Source organism: Ornithodoros turicata, chromosome 3 (genome assembly GCF_037126465.1).
Source record: "Ornithodoros turicata isolate Travis chromosome 3, ASM3712646v1, whole genome shotgun sequence".
Classification (NCBI taxonomy): Eukaryota; Metazoa; Arthropoda; class Arachnida; order Ixodida; family Argasidae; genus Ornithodoros; species Ornithodoros turicata.
In genome coordinates, this window is record NC_088203.1 from 60,302,787 (window position 1) to 60,325,532 (window position 22,746).

Sequence of the window (22,746 nt, forward strand, 5' to 3'; positions counted from 1 at the left end):
CACCGACAGGCCCAAATGGTAGTTCTGATTACAGTCACTAAGCCTAAGTGAGTGTAGGTCTGAGCATCCTCCTGTAATATCCGGAGCCCATCCGTTTAGCAAGCCTCGTTCCAGCGAACCTCGTTTTACAGACTTCTTCCTAGAGGGCCACGTTTTAGAGAATGACGTTTTAGCACAGGGGTGGCATCCAATGTATTCCTCCGTAGACGAAAGCGTGCTGGGCGAACGCAATGCATCCTGGACAGGTCCTGGTCGCACGTCACAGCAAACGTTAAGGCGCACGTGACCTTAAAGATGGCGGTGCCCGTGATCGGCGGCCAAACCGTTTGTAAACAATGCGGTTGTTGTTTCTGGACGACGTTTTGGATGTTTTTCGATCACGGTAATTTTTTTTATCCGATAATCTTGCAGTAAAACGCGCAGTTTTGCACACAAAGCCTCGCATTGTTGACTTCCAAAGATGTGATGACGACTGCGCGTTAATACTTACCGAGCCGATGCCATGTACTTAAACTAAGGGGAAATGGGCTACCATGTTGCGGAAGAAGCACCGCATAGTTTACGCTAGCAAAATACGGTAATCTCTTGGTGTTATGACGGCGAAAATATGTCGGTAAGCGGCAAAACGACATATAAACAAAGTCACATGACCTGAAAATGACGTTTTTTATGACGTGCGACCAGGACAAGATGGCAGTTTTGCCAAAAGCACCCGCTTGAGGGTAGTTACAACAATGGCGGGTTTGTGTCACCCCTGTGCGTTTTAGGTAAAATCAGGGTTGGTTACCGAAAATATTATTGTTTCCGATTCCGTTTCCGGTAACTGAAAAACTCGGCTTCGCTTCCGTTTCTGTTTCCGTTTCTGGACGATTTTCGGTAACGGTTACTGTTTTCGTTAGAATTTCGTTTCCGTTTCTGTTTTCGAGGTAATTTCCGGTACTGGTTTCAGTTTCTCATCCGGAACTCGTACCGTCTGGTTTTGGCTTTTTCGTGTCAGATATTCAAGGTACTAAATGGATACAAAAGAACAGCCACTCCAAACACAAACACTAAAGACTTGAATGCAAAGTTTGTCACGAATCTAATACACCGCAAGTAGATACCTCTCTAGATTGCGGAAATACGTGCATTTGAGTTTCAAAAGTATCCGTTCGTGCGCAAAAGTAGCACGTCATCCAAAACTTTCGCGTCCATCTTGCTGCGCAGTGGGCTTAACACGAAAGAAAGTCCCGAAAATAAACGCTCCACTGACACCTGCGTGACCGGCAGAGAGAGTACCGCCATGGCAGCGTCTGTCAGGCGCTTTGCAAAAGGTTCATCGCGGGAAAGCCGTCATCTCAAGATATTCGTCTCCTTTGGCACCCTTGGGGTTGTCTCATATTCTTGTAATGACGTTTTGATGTCCTGCTTATTGAAGGTCAATGGCGCTCCGCAGGAGCTGACTCATTTCGCGAGACCTCATAAGACTTTCCAGGGGGTCATCGACACAAGCTTCGTTGTCATTAGCGTCACAGGGCACCTCAGCAAAATGTGCTTCAGCGTCGTGTTCTCTTTCGGTCATTTCAGCTAGCTTCTTTATTATATCAATTAAATACAGTTTAAATGCGTCCGTAGCGTATTCACTGAGCAGTGGACTGTACCTGGGGTAACAGTACACAGCTGCTAGAAATATGTTGTTGTTCAGCAGCAAGCCTTCTCGCCTTTTTATGCTGGACAAAAGCTGCCGAGCCAATTCACTTTCGATGGCTTGAAGGTTAAGTTTCATTCGCTCCCATTCAGCAAAAAAGTCACCGGCAAGTAGTGACTCTGCTTGCAGCCGAACCGTTGCCACTTTAGCGGGTTCTAATGGCACTTGTCCCAAGCAGCCACCTCCAAGATCAAATCCGGAATTGCGAGGGAAAGTTCTTCCACAACAGCGGGCATGTCCATGAGAGATGTCGTAGGTAGACATCCACCTTGTAGGGACATCTAAGACTGGTCTCTTCCCGCAGCGTTTTCGGACCAACTCTCGCAGTGAAGGTACTCGCAATTTTTTTACAACCTTTCGTGCTTTACTCATGTAGTCTCCGCATTCTCTTTCTTTCAGGACATCGCGTACACTTAACTGAAGGGTATGGGCGCTGCACCTCGTGCTTGAGACAGGTACATTGCCTTGTCTTCAGAATCAACGTCCTCATCTTCACCGCTGGGCCCATCGTCGTCATCAGTGTGACCCTCTGACTCATTCGTTTGACGCGAGTTCCTATTGCTGTTCATCAGTTTGACGCAGCGAACCATGTTGGCGCCATTGTCTGTGGTAAGGGACAGGACCTGAAGTACGTCCAAGTTGTACCTTTCCAATGTCTTAGTTACAGCACTTGTGATTCGTGCAGCTGTGTGTGGTTCACTAAGTTCCAACAGCGCAAGCGTCTTCAACTGAAGCCTTCCGTCGGCAACGAACTGCACATTTATCCCCAAGAAGGACCTATACAGCCTGGTTGCGGCATCTGCCTTTAAACACAGTAGTTTGTTTTGAAGAGGCTTTCTTGTAGCGTCTCTGCACTTTTCTTCAGCAGCCGATATATTTCTTCCTTTACGTTTTTTCGATCGAAGAGGAGCCCAAGAGCCTCCATTAATGGTGACACAAGACGCTTAAACCCAGAGTCGCCAAGTACTGAGAAAGGCCGTCCGTTCCTCGTGACTAACTCTAGGCATCCACGTTTAGCGTCTAGGCTCAGCGTTTATTTTCACTTCAACACTGTCTGACACCGCCATCTTTGTTTATTTCATGCTTTGGGAACCTTCACTCGTAGAGACGTCGCTGGCAGAACGCTTGATGCCCTTATGGCCCATTGCCTGCTCCTTACTTGCAAGCTCATTGTAGGCTGCACCGCCCTGCTGGAAATAGTCCAGTTCAAAATAGCCCAGAAATCTCATTCGGTTTAAGTGGATATCACATTCACAATTCTCATTGAAAGGAGCCAAAATTTCCCATTCCGAATCGACAATTTTAGACAAATACCATATTGAAAACTACTGGAATTTAGTGGGTTTTAAAGAGAAATCACTGTAAATGTCAATGGGGACGAAGCGGAAGCACGCTTAATCACACCCACTGGAGGCCAGTCTAGTTTACCATTGGCTCGATGTGCTGTAGCTCTGATTTTCCCAGTAAACTCACATAGAAATTCTCATTGTCGATGCACCTTTTGAATGTGCAATGACATTCGATTCTGCTGCATCGAATGAGCAGAACGCATGTTTTTGCTGTAGAAAGGAGTTACACTAAATGCCGTTTCTGCGTGCACATTTATGTTTTCATACATCACAATACAGTAGATGTTAAAATATTACAAGTGGGACATATAAAGGTGGAAGTTATTTCAAATGTTTTGTAAGTGTGAATATTCACCAATCAGTTGAAAATCGCTAGCAAGACATAGTGAACAACAAGAGTAAAAACTTGATTCAGCACTTACATATGTTTTGAAAGATACTGTCCATCATCAACATACACAAAATAAATTTCCAATCAGTAGCTTCATAGTGATGTGCCTCCAACGTCCGCACAGCGTCGACGAACAAAACAGAAGGTCTTGAAGCACTCAACCATCATGGTCTTCTGTGCTTCGTAGATGTTTCACGATACCCCGTCCAGCCTGCCTTTCATGCGTGAAAAGTAACCCCATCCACCTTCGGTAAGATTCCGTTCTGGCCACCTGCTGACAAATGCCTGCGCACCTATGCCAGCTGCGTCGCACCAGCCTAACCTTCAAGAAACAGAATTTTTAAAAGATACAGGAACAGCAGCCTGTCAGTGTGAGTGGGTGTCAAATATATTACATACCGTTGTTCACAGCGCGGGAGGTAACACTGACTGCACATTTCGCTCTCCTCCCATCACCGGTTGTAATGCCTACGAACAGGGATAAAAACATGTGAGACTCTGTAGAAAGAACGGGTATGTTTCTAACATCGACTACATACAATACAAAGTAAAAAGCAACGCCAAAGTCCAGTTGACTGTGATTACACTGAGGGAAGGTAAAACGGGTAGGAACACTTTATTACAATTAAGATGAACAAGGCTTTCGTGCAGAGCCTGCACTTCATCAGGTTAAAGAGTAGCCGTACAACAGGACGTATATATACCAGTAGAAAGGGAGGGAGAAAGGGGAATAGAAAAGCAAAAACACAATCGAATACACTTATCTGGCTGAGGGAGTTGAAAAAACAATAAGTAAAATAAGTAAAAAGCGAAGCAGACCGGACAAGACCAAAACTACAGCCCAGGGTCATGTGTCACAGACACACAACAGGGGGAAGTTCACAGCGCTGACAACCGAAATATGCAAGGCGACCCTTCCGATGCTCCCTGTAACCGGGAGTGTCGGGGAAGGCTCAAGGTCGCTCCGTGGTCCCGCTGCCACCCCCCCCCCCCGGCCTGCAAACTAGAGCTCTACGTTAAACGTTTAAACCTCAAAACGTTTACACGTTTTCTTAAGAAACGCGTTTTGTAACACGTTTCACAGATAAACGTTTTCTTAAAACACGTTTAAACATGTTCTGTTAGATATACGTTCAACAGCACGTATACGTTTTTAAGCGTTTTCCCAGGATACGTTTAAACGTTTTCGTTCGCATAAACGTACAGCGGCACGTATACATATATAAACGTTTTCTTAGGAGACGTTTAATCGTTGTCTTTCCTCCTCTAAACACTGCAGCTTACTTTCCTTGAAAGACAGTGCAGGGTATCGTTAAAGTGGCATGTTACTTTGTCCCGCTCATTTCTGATGGTCTTGTGTTTAATAAAGAACAGTCACAGCGCAGAGCGCATTTTATTCCGTTTCTTGGTGGTTAATAGAGCGTTGCCACGACCCCGTTCGCAGCGTACACCGAACTACGCTCCGCGTCCACTCATGGCGTTAGGATCGCTGACACTCCAAAAACGGAGCTTTATCTCATCGACATCGTCCAGCACAATTACAATTCTGGGTGTTATCCTTTTCTCCATCCCAATTTGTTCATAACGGGAGGTGTACGGCTCTTTGTGGGAATTCGCGTCAGCGCATCATGCCACAAAAGTCGTGCTCATCCCCTTTTTACCACTCTGGCGCAAGAATGATATCATTCGGGACAGTGATTGGTTCTTCACGCCAATGTTCTGGTCAGTGTTCTGTGCTGGCCAATGTTCTGGTCCGCCAACAAATGTTCTGGTTTTAGAGTGCAATAATGGGAACCAGTAGGAAAGAGCAGGTTACATGCGTCAGGATAAAGTAGTCGCTCAAGGTGACCATCTTCCGCGTTGGTCTTTTCACCAAAATACTACTCGCGTAAAGAAGGTAAATACGGAATTTTTAGTATAAACTACCTAAATGATTCAAACGTTATCACCGACATTACGAGCTCGACATGTTTAAAACTGTAGTGAAACACGTCGGTTCATAATGAAATGTACGACGAAAATGGACACTGAGAGAGCGGCTTAAAAGCCAAGCCAAATATGAACTGAAGTAATAGACTACTTACAACACAGTGAGAAACTGGCGTAGTTGGTAATTACTGATGGGAACCATGGACGCGCCTGGCATAACGGGGACAACGTCTGTCTCTGTCCCCGTAATGCCTGGCGCGTCCATGTTTCCCATTAATAAAGATAAGAATTTGCTTAAATAGCTACCCGTTTCGAAAGGCGTTGCGTTTCGTATTAACAAGACGCTTAAACGCTTCACCTTGACATAACGTTCAACCGCTTCATTATAACAAGACGCTTAAACGTTTCACATTAACGACACGTTTAAACGTTTCGCATTTACAAAACGTTTAATCGAGAGATAAACTGATGTTCTGAGGCTGGAACAACATAGAGGGGACAGATACACACAAAGCCTCAAATTGCCTAAGAAATCAACGATGAAAGATGAAAGTCACTGAAAATGTTAGCCAGCTGTAGGGATCGAACCCACATCGTCGCTGGAGAGGCGTGTTAGCTTAGCTCAATTGGTAGAGCCCTGGACCGGCAATCCAGAAGATGTGGGTTCGATCCCTACAGCTGGCTAACCTTTTCAGTGACTTTCATCTTTCATCGTTTAATCGTTTCGCATTAACCAAACGCTTAAACGTTTCGCATTAACAAAACGTTTCGTAAGGAAACGTTTTCCAGACTATACGTGAATCTAAACGGCGTATAAAACGTTTAAACGGAAACGTTTTAAACGAAAGTCGGAAAAACGTGTTAGATCCCGAGCCCTACTGCAAACACATCCACCCCCAACATCCACACTTCCTGGATAACGGAAGGACGACCCACTTGAAGCATAATTAAAAGTTGAACAACTGTAACGGGCCAGCGTATATGTTTAACCCATGTGGCTGAAGGGAGCAAATTTTTGAGATCAGGTAGGATTCGGAATTTTTTCGTTTTATGTCATTTGTATATCCGAATTCAAGGAGTACAATTGATAGATGAGTATTAAAGTCATGTCCTGATGCATTAAAGTGTACAGAGACAGGGGTGGGGCGATTATTAACTATGTCAGATTTGTGGCCATAAAATCTTTCTCGCATGGAGTTTGATGTTTCACCAATATATTAGACGTTGCATTTTTTGCACATAATCAAACATAAAGAGAACAACACTGGCCGACCGATAATTTCGGGCATCAACACACCGGCTCGAGTGCAAACATATCCCTTCTTGTTGACCACTGCATAAAACACATTCCGTTGTTTCTTCCATCATACGTCAAGGACACCAATGATTTCCTAGTCAAAATTAACTCGTTAAATGAGCAATTTATGGATTTTAGTAATATGACTCTCGTTACCATGGACGTTGCATCACGATACACCAATATACCACATGACGAAGGTCTTAGCGCCGTGGAATCTTACCTCTCTTCCTTCCCTTCTGAGATCCTCCAAACTTCCGCCATTATTCACCTTCTTCAACTCGTTTTCCAATATAATAACTTTACTTTTAATGACAACCATTTTGTCCAAGTGCAAGGTGCAGCTATGGGATCACGTGTATCCCCGAACTATGCAAATATTTTTATGGGGCAGTTCGAACAGAAAGCACTGGACTCTTTCCCGACGAAACCTCTAGTTTTTCTTAGATACATCGATGACATTTTTGTTATTTGGTCTAGCGATGAAGATTCACTGCGCTCGTTTTTTGAACATTTTAACTCTGTTCACGATACAATCAAATTCTCTTGTGACCATTCTAACACCTCGGTAAATTTCCTCGACGTTAATATATCTATACAATCTGGCAAACTTATTACCGACCTCTACAAGAAGCCAACCGATAAACGTCAGTACCTACATTTCCAAAGCCACCACCCAAACTTCCAAAAAAGGAATATACCGTACGGCCAATTTACACGCCTTAAGCGCATATGCTCTAACGACAATGATTTTCTTGAACGCGCTAGAGAAATGTCAGTTGACTTTCAGAAACGCAATTATCTGCCGAACCTTTAGAGAACGCTCTATTAAAATGTAGTTTTTTGCAGAGAGATACATTGCTCTCCCATCAGCCTATTAAACAGCGCGATGATATCGCTTTCGTCACAGTCTACAACAAAACATTGAACAACGCTAGATCCATTTTTGAACGCCATCTGAACATACCGCACAGCGATGAAAAACTTAAAGATATTAACGAATGCAAACAACTCAGGGAAAAGAGGTGCTGACGCCAGGAATCGAACCTGGGTCTTCTTCCACAGGTTCGATTCCTGGCGTCAGCACCTCTTTTCCCTGAGTTGTTTGCATTCGTTAATTTCTGGGCGTTTGAGGCTTACTTGTCTGTGTCGTCCCTAATTGTTTGTCTGCCTCGGCCAAATCTCGTTGTTTAAAGATATTTTCCCCACTGCTCCAGTTGTAACTTTCCGCAGGTCTCGCAGTATTCGCAACATCCTCACCTCCTCGCGCTTAATGCGGCAGCAACCCGGTTGCTCTCCTTGCAATAAAACACGCTGTCAAACATGTAATTTCATAAACCCATGTACATCTATCTCTACACTCTTAGCCCGGTTACTTCTAGTAAAGGTAAACAAATTGCAATATTGTTACCTGTACACTAGATGGGTACAGCGTTACCTCTGCCGGGGTTACCTCTCTAAAAGTAACCAGATGCATCGTGTATTTAGAAGTAACACCGTTCCCGGGGCTCCGGGGCTGCACCCTCCCGTTCCTCGCGTCCGTGCATGAATGCAGCAAACTGCATGCAGGCACACACGCAACACGACACGGGTGACATTCCAAAATACAATGACCATGGGCTTTCCTGGGCACGTATTTTATTGTAAATATCAGGAAAACACAACCCAGCATTGGCAACGTAAGATAACGAAGATATCGTTTCTCAATGTGGTGGCATATGTGAGACTATGTAGAATGAACAGAGCTCCAAAGGGGCTTTGATGTGTTCACAGAATCGCGTGAAATATTGTGTTGTAAAATTGCAGGGGCGGCATGCATGCATACGGACCTTGTCCTCATTCTTGCTTGTTGCTGTGGGGACGGTGCCGCTTTCACCACCATAAATATCTAAAATGGAATGGGCACTCCTTATTTATCGTTCTCACGTTGTTTGGGTACATCATTAATAGCAAAAGCAGATCTTAATTACACTTGTGCAAGCACGAGTAATGAATGCAAAAAATATAGATACCTGATATGTTGGAAGACTCGGTGTTCGGTATCGTAGCGTCGTTTGCAGAAAAACGGGGGATTTTCCAATTCACGAGCTTCCATTTTTGTACATGTAGCGGCAGTGATGAAACCAGCCACAGTATGAAGTTCACATTGAACTTCCTCAATGCAAGGTGTAATGCAGCATAATTGTGAGGCCAGCGATACATGCACATAAAAAGAAAAGAGTACGGAAATGTTAACTTCCAACAAACACAGATGGCAAAAATTTTTGTGAATGGCAGGTCGTTATATGTAAGAAAATAAATACCATGGAAAACGTCACAGCTATGCCCTGTTTCCTCCTGTGGCTGCAAGTTCGCGTCCTGAACATGTTCTTCACCCCCTGAGGGAAATCAGTCGACATTAGTTTGCAGGCCCTTGACATATTAATTACCACCAGCCCTCCCGCTCCTCCACTGCCTGACTCATCGGGATTGGGATTTAGTTTGCCTGGTAGATAAATTCACCTGAATGTAATTCAATAGCAGATGTGATCGATTTCTTATTTTTTAACAGTTTACTGACTAGTCGGTGTTTTTGACTGATTGATTGTCTTGACTTTCTTCATTGGTATAATTCGCGAGATGCTATCTAGTGGTCAGTTGTACTAGCAAACCACTGATAACAACCAATTAAGGCATCAATGTGGGCAACCATTCCGGTCAATTAACCACATCGACCAATCACAGTGGCCCAAGTCATACCGTGCAATCAGTCGACCCATTCACCACGAAGTCAGTGGAATGGACGAAGGCAATCAGCCAGAAAATGACTGAGTCAATTCATCAACCAGCCAGTAAGACGACGAAATAACCTGTCATTGACAACACGACCCTGAACAAGTCAAAATCAAGCCGTATCAAGAAGTAAAGAAAATAGTAATCGCCCCCCCCCCCCCCCCACACACACCTGTGCATAAAGAAACGCAATCATAAAATTACTGTAGTGGTCAACCAGTTGCCTATTCATGAGGAACTCCATATTGCGCATCGTTTCATTAGTGAATCGAGTAGGCTTTAGTTTTTTAGCAATTAGCCCATACACCAAAATCTATTAAGTCCGTCAGAAAAAAAACGAAATGAAAAGTATAACCCCACGATAAGAGAACTAAATACTTCTCAGAACAATGTAACTACGAAAAATCCAGTTTCTTTTCGTTGTCATTGCTACGACACACAGACTATAGCGCTTATCACTCTTCTTCAACGCTGAATGGAAACAATTTGCTCGTAGCTAAATTTTATTACACAAAACCCAATGTCAAAATGGCTCTATAGGTATCGTATACCTTTCAGCGTATGAAACATGCTGGTACAAGACGGCGACACGGAGAGATACAAAGTAAAGTTGATGTAGAGAGCAAAGCTGGCAAGAGAAAGCAAATGCGCTAAGGCCGAGCGTTGACACTGCGACCAACAGCTTACATATGCGCAGACAGCACATCATGTATGACTTACCATAAGACAGGAACCAACAGCGAATCTACTTAGAACGATCATGATGAAATACGCACTTACCTATTTCACGTATCCTGTTATGTGAAACCGGGCTGTGCGCACAGTATTCATATTTTAGATGACGACTGCCGGACTCTACTATGTATTTCTTGCAGTCCTCACACTCTTTGCATCTGCCTCTCGGCACTCCCCAGAAGTCCTTGTTTGTAAACGTCATTTGGAAGCAGTTCACAACACATCTACAACCACGAGCGTGATTTAACTAGTCAGCCACAGAGGCGTCACGTTTCAAAAGATGCAACCGACAAAACACTAGGACGCGATGTAGTGTCCCTTCTCGTGTGATACTGTAAACTGTTGCCAGATGAGCGACCAAAAGCGATCAAAAGCGGCTGTGATTGCTTGCGAACGCATTACGACGTAGAAGTAACGGACTCCCACTAGAAGTAACACGTACAAGTAACAAGGAGAAGAGAAGGGTTTTCCCCACTTCCGTGCACTGGAATGTTATACGAATGCAGAAACAATAGCTTAAAGTAATAGGTGCGTACGAACTTACCACGGCACATGTGTTTTTGAGTATATGTTCACGAACATTTGGAATAACGTAGCGAACTATTTTCAACCCGGACGAGCCACTATGCGGCACGGCACGGAAACGTGTTACAACGCGCCCGCTTCGGACTCTGCGAGCGGCGACATCGGTGAACGGCCTGCTCAGTTGATTTGTACGGAATAAATTTGCATTTACTTAATTAATTAATTTATACTATGTCAGATTTTCGTTCAATTTTCGCTTGCAATATATGTCGATATGGTGCGTATTCTGCAATTTCATTTGTTCGAATCGAACGCGTTCCTAATTCGAGGAACGCGTCCTAACATGAACTAATTCGAGTTCATGTTCTACACGGACGTACGGCGCTCGTCCTAATTATATTATTACTTAATTAGAGAATGATGATGTACCATTGGTCATCATTACGCTCGTTCCTTCAGCAACTGGCTTCTCACTTAGGCGGCCATGCAACATGTTGGATCCCACTAAATCAATTGGAAAGCAGTTTCTCATTGGTACACATTAGACCAATTCCTCATTCCTTCTATTGGTGCAGTCTGTAATGCACAACATGTTGGATCTCATTAAATAAATTGGAAGTCAGAGTTTCTTTTGGTTTTAAAGTTTAAACCATTTCGTTCAATTGGTTCCTTGCTTCGTGATGTGGTCTTCGCCACACAACATGGCAGAGCCCGGTTTCGCGAAGGCAGCTTCCCTGCTTAACTTTGACTTCAGTCAATGAGAAATAGTCGGCTTTTACACGTTGAACGAATTCGCAGTCTGATTTCTCATTGAATCTCATTAAAATTTCGGGGAAGGCAATGAGATCATGCCCACTATTTCCAGCAGGGCGTGCGCATGTTTCAGGTGCTTCTTGAGGTTACCTGCGTGACGGCCCTGCGAGCAACAAGACACATATACCTGTTGAAACGGAAAATACACTTCAAGGGACGTCTGTAAATGACGAAACTGTCCTTTTCCAGTCTGAATACTCGCACCTGGGGGGTGTCTCCCAGCACGGCAACAGCGACAGTGTCACCGCGTCAGGCTAGCTGAGGGCGACTAACAGTGAGAACCCAGTGCGGCACGATTGTGCGAACGTTTACTCTGAGCAACAGAGATCGAGTTTTATTGCGCATATCGCAAATTGTATACGTGTATTGCGCATGGGCAAAAAAAAAAAAAAAAAAGAAAGAAAGGAAAGAACAAAGATGCCCGCAAACCGAAACTATGCCATGACGAAAACCTATCACCACGCAAGTCAACACAAGTTAGTTGCACAGACTCGCACAACGAAATATGCACAGCTTTGTGTAATCCGTGTATGCTGTGTTGCTATTTCTGACGCTGATGATTTGCTACCGTACATGCTTTGGAATTCCAACAAAAGCCACAAGCTTTGCCAGAAAAAACACTTACTGATGTTGGTGCTTTGCAGACTGGGCTTGCGTGACATACAGTTTTGTCACTCTCCATGTCGTACTTGAAGTACGAAAAGACAGGGGATGAAAGCGGTCTTCCGCGGCCACTCATGCTCGAACTCACACATAAACGCGAGCACGGACAAGTGGAGGGATCACCAGTTGCGGTTTCGAGAGGATTGGATTGGATCGGTTAGGAGCCCTTTTTGTTCAGAAGCCCACTCATGTGCCGGCGCGGCGTTGGCGCCCTAGTGAGCAGATATCTCCCTGCCTACTTCTGAAGTCCCAGTATTATTTCATGAAGTTAAGAATGAATTATGACTGGAAGAATAGTGGATATATATACTTTTCATAGTAACGCGAAAAGACTGAGAGAAACGTCCTGCGAATTGGGTTTCCGTTAACGTTACCACTCTCGAATTTTGTTTCCGTTTCGGTTTCTGGTAATGGAAACCAAAACAATTTTGTTTCCGTTTCCATTTTTGTTTTCTGCTGAATTTCGGTAGTTACCGTTTCTCGTTTGCGTTTCCGTTTCCGGTAGCCAACGCTGGGTAAAACAGCGACGCGTTACGTCACAGCAAACCAACAATGTCCCCTGGACGTCTGCAGAATGTTCCGGCTGGGACAATGAACACCTCCTTAGGACGTCCATCATTTATGAGATGTTTCTGGGACGTTTATTATATCGCCAAACTGACATCCTCGAGCGTCTACAATAAGACGTCCGAGCAGATGTTCAATGGCCATGATTTGGACATTCCACCAAGCCCCTGTACATCCCTTGTTTCTTGATTTGCAGTGCTGCTCTCTGTATTTCGTTCCTCCAGTAAAGTGACACACACACGCCATAAAAGAGGAAGCCAAAATATTTTATTAGTATACCTTAAAAACAAAATATTAAACTTTATTAAAAGCTTGTGCTTCTCATCACACTGATAAATGGCAAAACTGCACGAAATTCGCGAATTGCGATTAAAAGCAGAATAAGTATAATACTGACACGTGGATAAGGACACTGTATATGGCGTGATACTGATAAACGAATTATACATGGCATTCGAGCTAATGTACATGAAGGATATGAAAAGGACTAAGAACTCAATGCGAATGATGATGATGATGATGATTCAGGTTTTCTTGGCGCATAAGCAACGAAGGCCTCGATGCGAATGAAACCTGCTAGACATTATTTAAAGCTTTGTGTACTGATGATGAATGACGCATAACTATTTAGCCAACATTATAATTTCTTGTTTTTGACTTGAGGCATATGTTAAATCTCTGTGATGATGACGAAGCCGCCATCATCTCGTGACTCCATTCTTCTGTTATTAAGCCATTAAACATAGTCACACCTACCCGCTGTCCTGTTTTCCACAAAATGGTGCCGTGACCAGGATTTGAACAAACGACGAACGTGATCGCCTTACGAATCTGACCAAACTGAACGACTTAACCGGCAGCGAAGGCATCACCGGGTAACGACAGGACGCTAACCTGGCAGAATGGAACGATCTCACCTCATCCACAAGCGACAGGAGCTGCGAACGCAGGTGGGCATCTTCATGACCGACCTCGAACGGCAACGATCCACCGAAGAACTGCAAGACATAATCGTAATTCAAGTAAGGATGGAGCAACTACGCAGATTAAACGTCCACAACAACGAACAAATGGACAGCAAGATAGAATTGATGCTTACCGAGGCCGAATTTGAAGAAGGGCACACGAAGCAACTAGTTCTCCAAGACGAGATAGAAACTGCACTTCTCAGAGCTAAAAGATACCAAGCGGCAAGAACAAATGGTGTCTCAGTTTCAATGTCAACCTCAAAACCGAGCAGCCGCGCGCCGCCCGGGACATCATCAACAACCACACAAGTGCCATCAACTCTTGCTAAATTGCCTGCAGCGCACGACATAGTCCAGCCGCCGGATTTCACTTTTGTCAACTTCAACGGCGATATGCCAGGCCAACCGCAGCATCTCAACCCCGATATAGTGATACAAGACTGCACTTACACACGCACGGCTCTGGAACTACGAGCTGCACAAGTGACGTACTTTGATCTACCAACTGGAACGATAACGCAGGAAGAGGCTGAGAGGCCTACGGACAGACTAGGTGAAGAACCTAAAGCGATCAAGCGAATCGGTGAAGCATTGAGGGGAAACGTCCTCGAAACGCCACAGACTGCAAAATGACAGCCTGAAGAACAGAAGGCTTCAGAAAGGCGTCAGACGTTTGCGCAGCTGGAAGTTCAATATAGACGGTACGTGAAAAGACAGCCGAACCAAGGCGAGGGAGTCAACAAGCCGTATACAGGTTCGGACATACGACCCCAAGCAAACGATGGAGGACAGGGAGCGGAAACGCCGACCAGCATGTTGCTCTCAACGGCAGACATAACTGTGAAAGCAGATTACAATGAAGAAGAAAGAAGGACCAAGGTACCTGATGGCAAGTGCCTACCCAGAAGAGAAAAGGTGACAGAGGATGATTGGTCGACGTCAGAAGGTTATTTGAGCTCAGTAATGGGACGATCAGTAACAGGAGCACTATCAGAGGTACCACGAATGCAGGACGAACTGTGCGATCAGCAATCACCACCTACACCAAAAATTGTACAAGACCATTATGGCATCCTTCCCGATACTGCTGGAAATACATATTGTATGAAGGCTTCTAGGCAGAAGAACACCGTCATCAGTGAACTCCGACACTGGAAGCCAGCGGCCTGCTAATTTGGGAACATCCCAATTAGGGAGATTTCAAAGGGGGGGGGGGGGTACGTTTGTTGGCAAATGGACTTGCTATGCGATATAGGAGAAAGCCGATGTTGGGAGACTTTTATGTGCATTTGTAACAGGGGCACGCTTGACTCCAGCAGACTCATCAGGCACAAGTTTTGCAGCAACAGACTTTACCCTCCCCAAGAAACTATCTGGGTCTCTGGCTGTGACGAGGCCATGCCACTTTCTCAGAAGAACGTGTAGACACGAAACTATGTCTCTGTTCTCTAGGCCATACTCAATTGCCTTCAGATTCAGCACTACTCGTTCAGCACTGCCTCAGTAACGTGGCTGAACTTCAAAAGCCCACCTGGACTTCCCAGGGAAGCTACATAGTAGTTGTTGTTGTTGAACAGTTAGTTAACAAGTCATTAAAAAAGTAGTTTGCATAATACATCACAACCATCAGTTACAGTTGTACATCGCCGTCGTCAGTTACGTGGACAGCGACTGCAAACACTTTCCGTTCAGCGTGCTTATCATGAGATCTTGTGCGCGGTTTCGACCACACATGTACAGCTCAAAGTCGGGAGCTGGGAACACGGAGGAGAAGGGCCCGCACGGATAATATCGTAGTCCGATCCTTGTCTCGATTTCGAAAAAACAAACTGATGTTGCTATTAACGTATGTATTATTAACGATGTAGCGTTTAACGTAGTTCTTGTGCTCCTCCGACGTAACGTGGGTAACAACAGTGTCGCACGGAATGCTGATGTTGCAGTCTTAAACTGTGCAGAACACATGCTGCCCTTTCCGGGACGCGATCACGCGTCCCGTCCCATTTCAGTTGTCTATTGCTTGAGAAACACGTGCAGATACTTGTTTCGCTTACACGGAGCCGTGATCGGCAATATGCGAGGCAGAAACACAGCAAAGGGGCCCTTGTCGCTCGAAAACACGGACGAAATGCGCGGAAACTAGAAGCGCTAGAACTAGAATAGAAAGCGGCAGCGATACCGATGGCAATCGGGCTGGTATGGGATTGACGTTTACGTCTGTGTGGCCAGACAAAACGCAGGCGTTCTAGATATAGAGGGGGAAACTGCATTTTCCGGGAGATTTGCTTCTCGATCGTACAACCGTACAAAACGGTCTGAATCCGAAGTCTCCCGGATGAATCGGGAGACTTGGCAGGTATGGAAATCCCAACTAATGCCAAAAGCTCCGCCGTGGCTGCAAGATTCACCGCTGCATGACGTTATTTTTGCTCATATCGTCGGCAACACGAGCAATAGTCGACGACCCGCACGGTAACGCCTTCCGCGGGGGGCAGCCTGTTAAATCTTTGTGATGACGACGAAGCCGCCATCATCCCGTGACTCCATTCTTCTGTTATTAAGCCATTAAACATAGTCACATCTACCCGCTGTCCTGTTTCCCACAACATATATAAAGTCAGGGCCGCGTGGGTAACGTTGTTCGTATAGTCGCCCATGTTTTAATAAGCATAAGCAAGTCGGCGTGCTCATCATCACTACTGGATAGGATCTGCAATGAGGTGCATGCTTGCGTCCTTCTTTGCGGAGTAGAAACATGTTCGTCTGTGTCATCAGCGCTTCGGACATCCCCTCTGACATCATCACAGGACGACGCGCCTGACGGTTCAGGAGTTGCATTTGACAACGAACACGCTGTTACCTCTGACATTATACACGAGAGTGCGGTGACATCACTCTCTATTTCGGACAAAACAGCAAAGCTGCTGTGAACTTGTAGAAGGACGTGAAGGATCAAGCTCAATGACGTTCAGGGCCTGCTCAGAATTCCGCAGCGCCCTGCGATAAGCGTACCCTTTGTCTCTTGCTTTGGGCACGATGAACAAAAGTTTGTGTGGTCCTCGATCAAGGGCGTGAAAGGAAAAGGACCGGAACAGCCAGCTGATCAGAACAAATGAACGATTTTATTTCGCGCGGCCCGCGCACCTAAAGTATAGCCGGCACTGCACGAGAGCGTCGTCGTCGGTGGCGCCACAGGAGCTCCCCCTTCGGAGACCGGAGCGTTTTTAGCCGCTTAGCGTTTAGTTTAACGGAGACGGGAGATCACAGAGAGCGGTCCGAGCGCGTGGACGACGTGAGAGTGACGGCCCACGTCACGGACTTGCTGGGAGGCTTACATGAGGAGAATTCAGGGACACTCCCTCTGAACGCTGGCTTCACCTTACTTCAGAAATGCCTTGATGTGCATTAAACAAGATCAGCAATGCCACTGGTCACAACAGCTGAAAGGAGGAACTGTCGGGTAGGGCGGGAGAGTAAGCCAGAGCGTCGTGAAACGACTTATCATTGTTTCGCTATCCTTCTGCCAGCACGGTTATCAGTTTATCATTTTTGTTTCCCTGATTTTTTACCAGACGCCTCCTAAACACGCTGAAGAAGCAATCTTGTTTCGCCGCTTCGGTTGTACGCCGATTTGAAAGCTCGCCGTTTTCAGGCTACAGCTTAGTAGTAGCTTCTCAGTACAGCTTAGCAAAAAAAAAAAAAAAAAGAAAAAAAAAAGCCTCTGAAATGCTGCGATTTCGTATTGAACTTCTCTCAGCCTCCCCTGCTGCTTGGGGAGCAGGTGTTGAACAGAATCCTTGGAATAAATTAACTCACGGATTGTGTTCAAGAAATGTTCCCCTAGGGCCGCAGGGGAAGAATTTAAATACAAGATTCCAGCGCTATAGGAACTTTTGTCCCAAGCTGTGTTCACGGCATAGGTGGATAGAATACAAAAAGCCCATCACAGGCTTAATCATGAACTGCACACAGCAAGCTTTATTTTTGTTCTCAAAATTGGCGCGCGCAGGGCTGCATGCGCATTGACCGTCGCAGTGCATAACGAGGACGTAGAGCATGTTACAGGATATGTGGCCCCTGAGGTGATAACTCAGTAATCAAAAACAATCTTTAAAAATATAGATTGAAAAAAACGGGGATATTGAGTTCCGCCCACGTTGCAGCAAGCTCATTTGCAAGCGGCTTTTTAAAAGCGATATCAGGTGGTCGTGCAACCTTCATGACGCTTACCAAACAATGCGGCCTTTCTAATACATGACTACAATTCTGCTATCCTCGTGCTTCCGAAAATCCACCAAAGAGAAAGTTAGTGAGCTAATTTTGGAAATATTCATCTGACACATATGTACTGTTGGATGAGGAATTTGCACCACGCTGCGTTCATGTCTATACGAAAACAGAATGAGTATGCCACTCATAATTACGGAGTCCAAAGTTTGCGATATTCGATATCTTATTTTACCCACACAGTGGCTACCTCTTCCTTTTATCAATGCTGCGTTTTAAGTGACCAAGAGCAAAATAGCAACTACGTTCTTGCACACTATATATACGTCGTGGCGGAAATGATACGTCCGGCGTGCTTGACGAAAACAAAAATTCGCTAGACTCGCACCGTTGATTGCAAGAAATTAAATCAAAAGCCCGCAAAACAATGTGATATAAATAAGCTAAGTGGTTAGAAGCTTTCTTATGCCCTTGAATTAGTTGCAAGACTTTCGTGCAGTGGTTTCGCAAAAAAGGTAGCTAATTAGCCCTTTAAGGAGCTACTTTTCGAAAAAAAACAGATAGCTTATTTGTCGTTCGGCATCAGAAACATCAATATTTTTCACTGCAATTGCCAATGCCTTCGTAATGAAGATAAATGCGATTTCGAATAACTCGTGGTGTGTGCGCACCATTCGGGTTTTTTGACGGCGTCTTTCTTCGTCACTTTTTTTTTTTTAATGCGAGAGCTACAATTCTGCTAGCTCGAATATTTCAGAAGTCAGCCGTAATTGAGACTTCCTACTTATTATTCACTGGGCACGCGCCTACTCCCGGTCATATTATTTCCGTATATATCGTATACAATATAGCAGTAGTACGTGCAGTAACCAAATTACAAAGCTGGGTCGATTAAGAGGAAACTCTGTACAATGATATACATGGATATATAACGTCCATGCGCTGTCGCTGTTGGTCTACAGGGTGTCCCGCCTAACGTGTAACGAAATTATATTTGAAGAGGGCGATCAAACGAAAGCGATCGCTACTTTTCTGCTACTTGAGTTAGAAACACGTGCTACGTCAAAAGTACCACCTGTTTCTAACTCGAGCAGGGGCAAACTTGCATTGTTTTTCTTTTATTACTCTAATTAAATATAATTTGGCGACATGTTAGGCGGGACTCCATGTATGTGGATGTACTATGTATATTGCATGTATACTTCCATTTAGACACTGTCTTATGTCTTGGTAATGTGGCTCTTTTCGATATAACTTTTTATGCATGAAGGTTTTGGAAAATGACATGTTCATCGTTATGTAATGCGCACGCCGGACGTTTAACGTAATACAGTGCATTATTAAGAGTAATAAACTCATCTTCTGGGAGTACACGACAAACGTACGAACAGCCTCCGCTGCACTGAGTATATCATAGTCCCGCCGCGAAGCACGAGCAAGGAAAGCAATCTTGTGGATTGTCCTTGAGGTCGATGCTCCGCCGCAGGCTTCATTCGCCGTACATCCGTACATCGCTCAATTTCACATTCTTAACTGCAAAAATATATCCCCCCGCTCGAAAAAATAAATAAATACTGTCGTGTTCGGCTGATATCGGCACATAAACGATCGCCCCTGGGAACTGTGGGATATTGCGCAACACAGTGTAACACGCTCTCAACGCGTCAGTCGCGCACAGACTCCCGTAATGGAAACTATACTCCTATGTACTCTGATGTCAATTAAACAGTTGGAAAATACAACAAATGGCGACGAGGATGGGATGTCTCACACCGATGTGATCTCCGACATCGATGGACGACTGATCGCGTGTGTCTTACGACGTAGAATCATCGATCTGCCAACTGTGAGTACAGGAATTCGCTACTAAAATGAGTGCACCCCTTGTCGGAAGACTTGATGCCTTTGATGAAAACGTCGAGAGCTGGACCTCATACGTTGAACGTGTAGAGGAGTATTTTGTCCTCAACAATCTTCAAGAAGACAAGAAAGTGGCAGCGCTTATAACCAGCATGGGAGCGAAAACATATAACACTCTCCGCAAATTGACATGCCCGAAGAAGCCTTCGGAGTTAAAGTTCAACGAGATCAAAAAGTACCTCACGGACTATTTCTCTCCGACGCCGTTGGAAATGTCAGAGCGGCATCGTTTCTACAATCGTGTTCAAGGACAGTCTGAATCAGCAAGCGAGTTTTTGGCTGAGTTACGTAAACTCTCCGAACATTGCAATTTTGACACATTCCTTTATGAAGCCCTTAGAGACAAATTTGTCTGTGGCCTGCGAAGCACCTCTGTTCAACAGCGCATGCTCACCATGAAGGATTTGACCTTGACAAAGGCGCTTCAAGAAGCGGTGTAATGTGAGCTTGCAGCCAAAGGTGTGGAAGAACTACATACCAAAAGAGAAAGCATAAACGGAGCCGCGTCTAGTGTTTCGAAAGTTCGAGACGAGGAAAAGAAGCGCTTCCGCTGCAACAAGAAGGGTCATGTTCCTTCGAAATGCCGATACCTCGACGCTGTATGCCTCCACTGCAACAAGAAAGGTCATATACGTCCCGCCTGCAGAAATCTTGCAGCAAACAAGTCGTCCACTGAAGCTAAAACGAAGCGAACCAAAAAGAAGGACACTACAAATACTTCAAAGGCTGAAAATGTTGGAACCATTCGCCAGGATGTTGACTCAGAGCTACTTGCGCACGTCACTGGTGGTGGGTGCGAGCCCATTTGGTTAAAACCAGAAATTGAGGGTCATGTAATTCCAATGGAAATGGACACAGGGACAAAGTATACTATACACCCTTTTCGAAAATCAGCGCCATCTATCGCCGCGCGTCGGAAGCCCCTAGCGGCGGCCATGATGCAGTCGAAGCGGCTAGTGTCATACTGTTTCGCGTGGGTGGCGTCGACTGCTGTTGTTGTTCCGCATGCCGTACCACTGTTGCGTTCCCGTTTGCCGACAGCGCGGCTACGTCGACGAACATGGACAAAAGGTATGTACAGAAATAGGGTTTACAACTCTTCATCTGTTACAAACGCCGCCGTAAACATCAATCGGATAGTTTCGATTTCTTGTTGCACGTAGTAAAGTCGAAAGGTGGACTGATTTCCTTTCTTCTTTTTAGTATTTCGTACTCAGCAGATAACCTAAACGTAGTCACACATTGCAACGGCACTTGTATCGCGAAAATATTAAGTAGTAGTAATGACAGCGTGATAAAACACGCGCACTCGTTTAGCGCTTGCTGCACGTGAGCGCGTGTGTTTGGTGCAGTTCGCTGGACGTTTTCATCACGCACTTCTCTTCTTTTTAGGTTTCCTTTCACAGATTTCCGGAGGACAGTCAGGTTCGTAGGCTGTGTATCGTCGCCATCAAGAGGGATCCGGGGAAGCATTTCCAAATTACGAAAAACACAAAGGTGTGTTCACTGCACTTTAAGGAGGACGATTTCCTCAGCAATGTTGCAAGCGGAATGAGGATACTACGGGATGGTGCGGTTCCATCCATCCTTGCTTTCAACAAGCCAAGGAGGGAGCGCAAGGCGCCAAAACCGAGAACAACTATGGCAAGTCCCGAGTATCCACTGTGCTCTATCGAAAACTTTGAAAACACACTGGACGACACACATGACTCCTCACTAGTCGAAGCTTGTTCATGTGGCAACGAAGAAGAGCTTCAGAAAGTTAAAGCAGAATTGACTGAGCGCGACAGAGAGATCAGAAAGCTTCACCGAGAAGTGGAAGAAGCACGAGCAGAGATAAAGGAGAAAAACGCCACCATATTTAGACTAGAAGCAGAGCTCAGCAGTGCCAAGCAGGAAAGTGCTCATTTGCAGGACCTATGTCCTCCTTTCTCTGTCAACAAATTTACGAGCAGTGCAGACGACATAAGCTTCTATACTGGCCTCCCAAGTTATGCACATTTTAACGCACTTCACAGTTATCTGGACCCCGGAATCGACGGAAGCAACATGAAGTGGCACGGTTCTAAAGGACAAGCCGGTGATGTCTCACGGGGCCGCAAGCGAAAACTAAGCACAGAGAATCAGTTATTTCTTGTCCTCGTGAAGCTTCGGCTCGGACTCTTCCACAGACACCTAGGACATTTGTTCAGCATTTCCATAGGCACAGTGTCCAGAATACTGACCACCTGGATTGATTTCATGTATGTGAAGCTTGGCAAGCTACCGATCTGGGCACCCAGAAGTGTGATCGATGCCACCATGCCTCCACAGTTCAAAGCTAAATACCCCTCGACTAGGGTTATTATCGACGCCACAGAAATCCGATGCGAGGTTCATAGCTCACTTGCACTACAGTCTGCAACCTATTCGCACTACAAATCGACAAATACCTTCAAGGGACTTGTTGGAATTGCACCTGATGGACGGCTCACGTTTGTCTCAGAAATGTTTACAGGCTGTGTGCCAGACAGAGAGATAGTCGTCAAAAGTGGGTTTCTGGACCTAGAGTTTGCCGCAGGTGACTCTGTGATGGCAGATAAAGGTTTTAAAATAGCAGACCTGCTAGAGAAGAGAGGCGTAGGCTTAAATATCCCGCCCTTCCTTAGAAGTCGACAGTTCAGTGCACAGGAGACATTGGAAACTCAGGAAATTGCAGCTTTGCGGATACACGTGGAAAGACGGATACAGAGAATCAAGACAAACCACATATTTGACAGATGCCTACCAATATCTCTAGGACCCATCGCAAACCAGATATGGACAGTTTGTGCCATTTTGTCTAACCTCCAAAGCCCACTGATCAAGGACATTGAATAGCTGAGCTACCAGTGAGACACCAGAAGTACGAAGCCCAGTACACC

At 45.2% G+C, this 22,746-nt stretch overlaps 1 protein-coding gene and 1 long non-coding RNA gene across 2 annotated transcripts; both read left to right on the forward strand.

The window, feature by feature from the left end:
• Positions 1-255: 255 nt before the first annotated feature.
• LOC135387169 (uncharacterized) lies at positions 256-4,414 on the forward strand. Its single transcript, XR_010420908.1, has 4 exons — positions 256-382; positions 1,780-2,019; positions 2,087-2,296; positions 2,373-4,414. It is a non-coding gene; the product is annotated as an uncharacterized LOC135387169 (long non-coding RNA).
• A 16,434-nt stretch (positions 4,415-20,848) lies between these two features.
• On the forward strand, positions 20,849-22,702 carry LOC135389543 (uncharacterized). Its single transcript, XM_064619579.1, has 2 exons — positions 20,849-20,914; positions 21,236-22,702. Exons 1-2 carry the CDS (start codon positions 20,849-20,851, stop codon positions 22,700-22,702), a joined length of 1,533 nt encoding a protein of 510 aa, XP_064475649.1.
• Positions 22,703-22,746: the final 44 nt, after the last annotated feature.

Excerpts from the sequence above, each read along its gene's own strand:
- LOC135389543 (XM_064619579.1), top strand. The coding sequence starts at position 20,849 with ATGCCGTACCACTGTTGCGTTCCCGTTTGCCGACAGCGCGGCTACGTC. Across the intron at positions 20,915-21,235 it reads TCGACGAACATGGACAAAAG|GTTTCCTTTCACAGATTTCC; the intron begins GTATGTACAGAA and ends TCTTCTTTTTAG.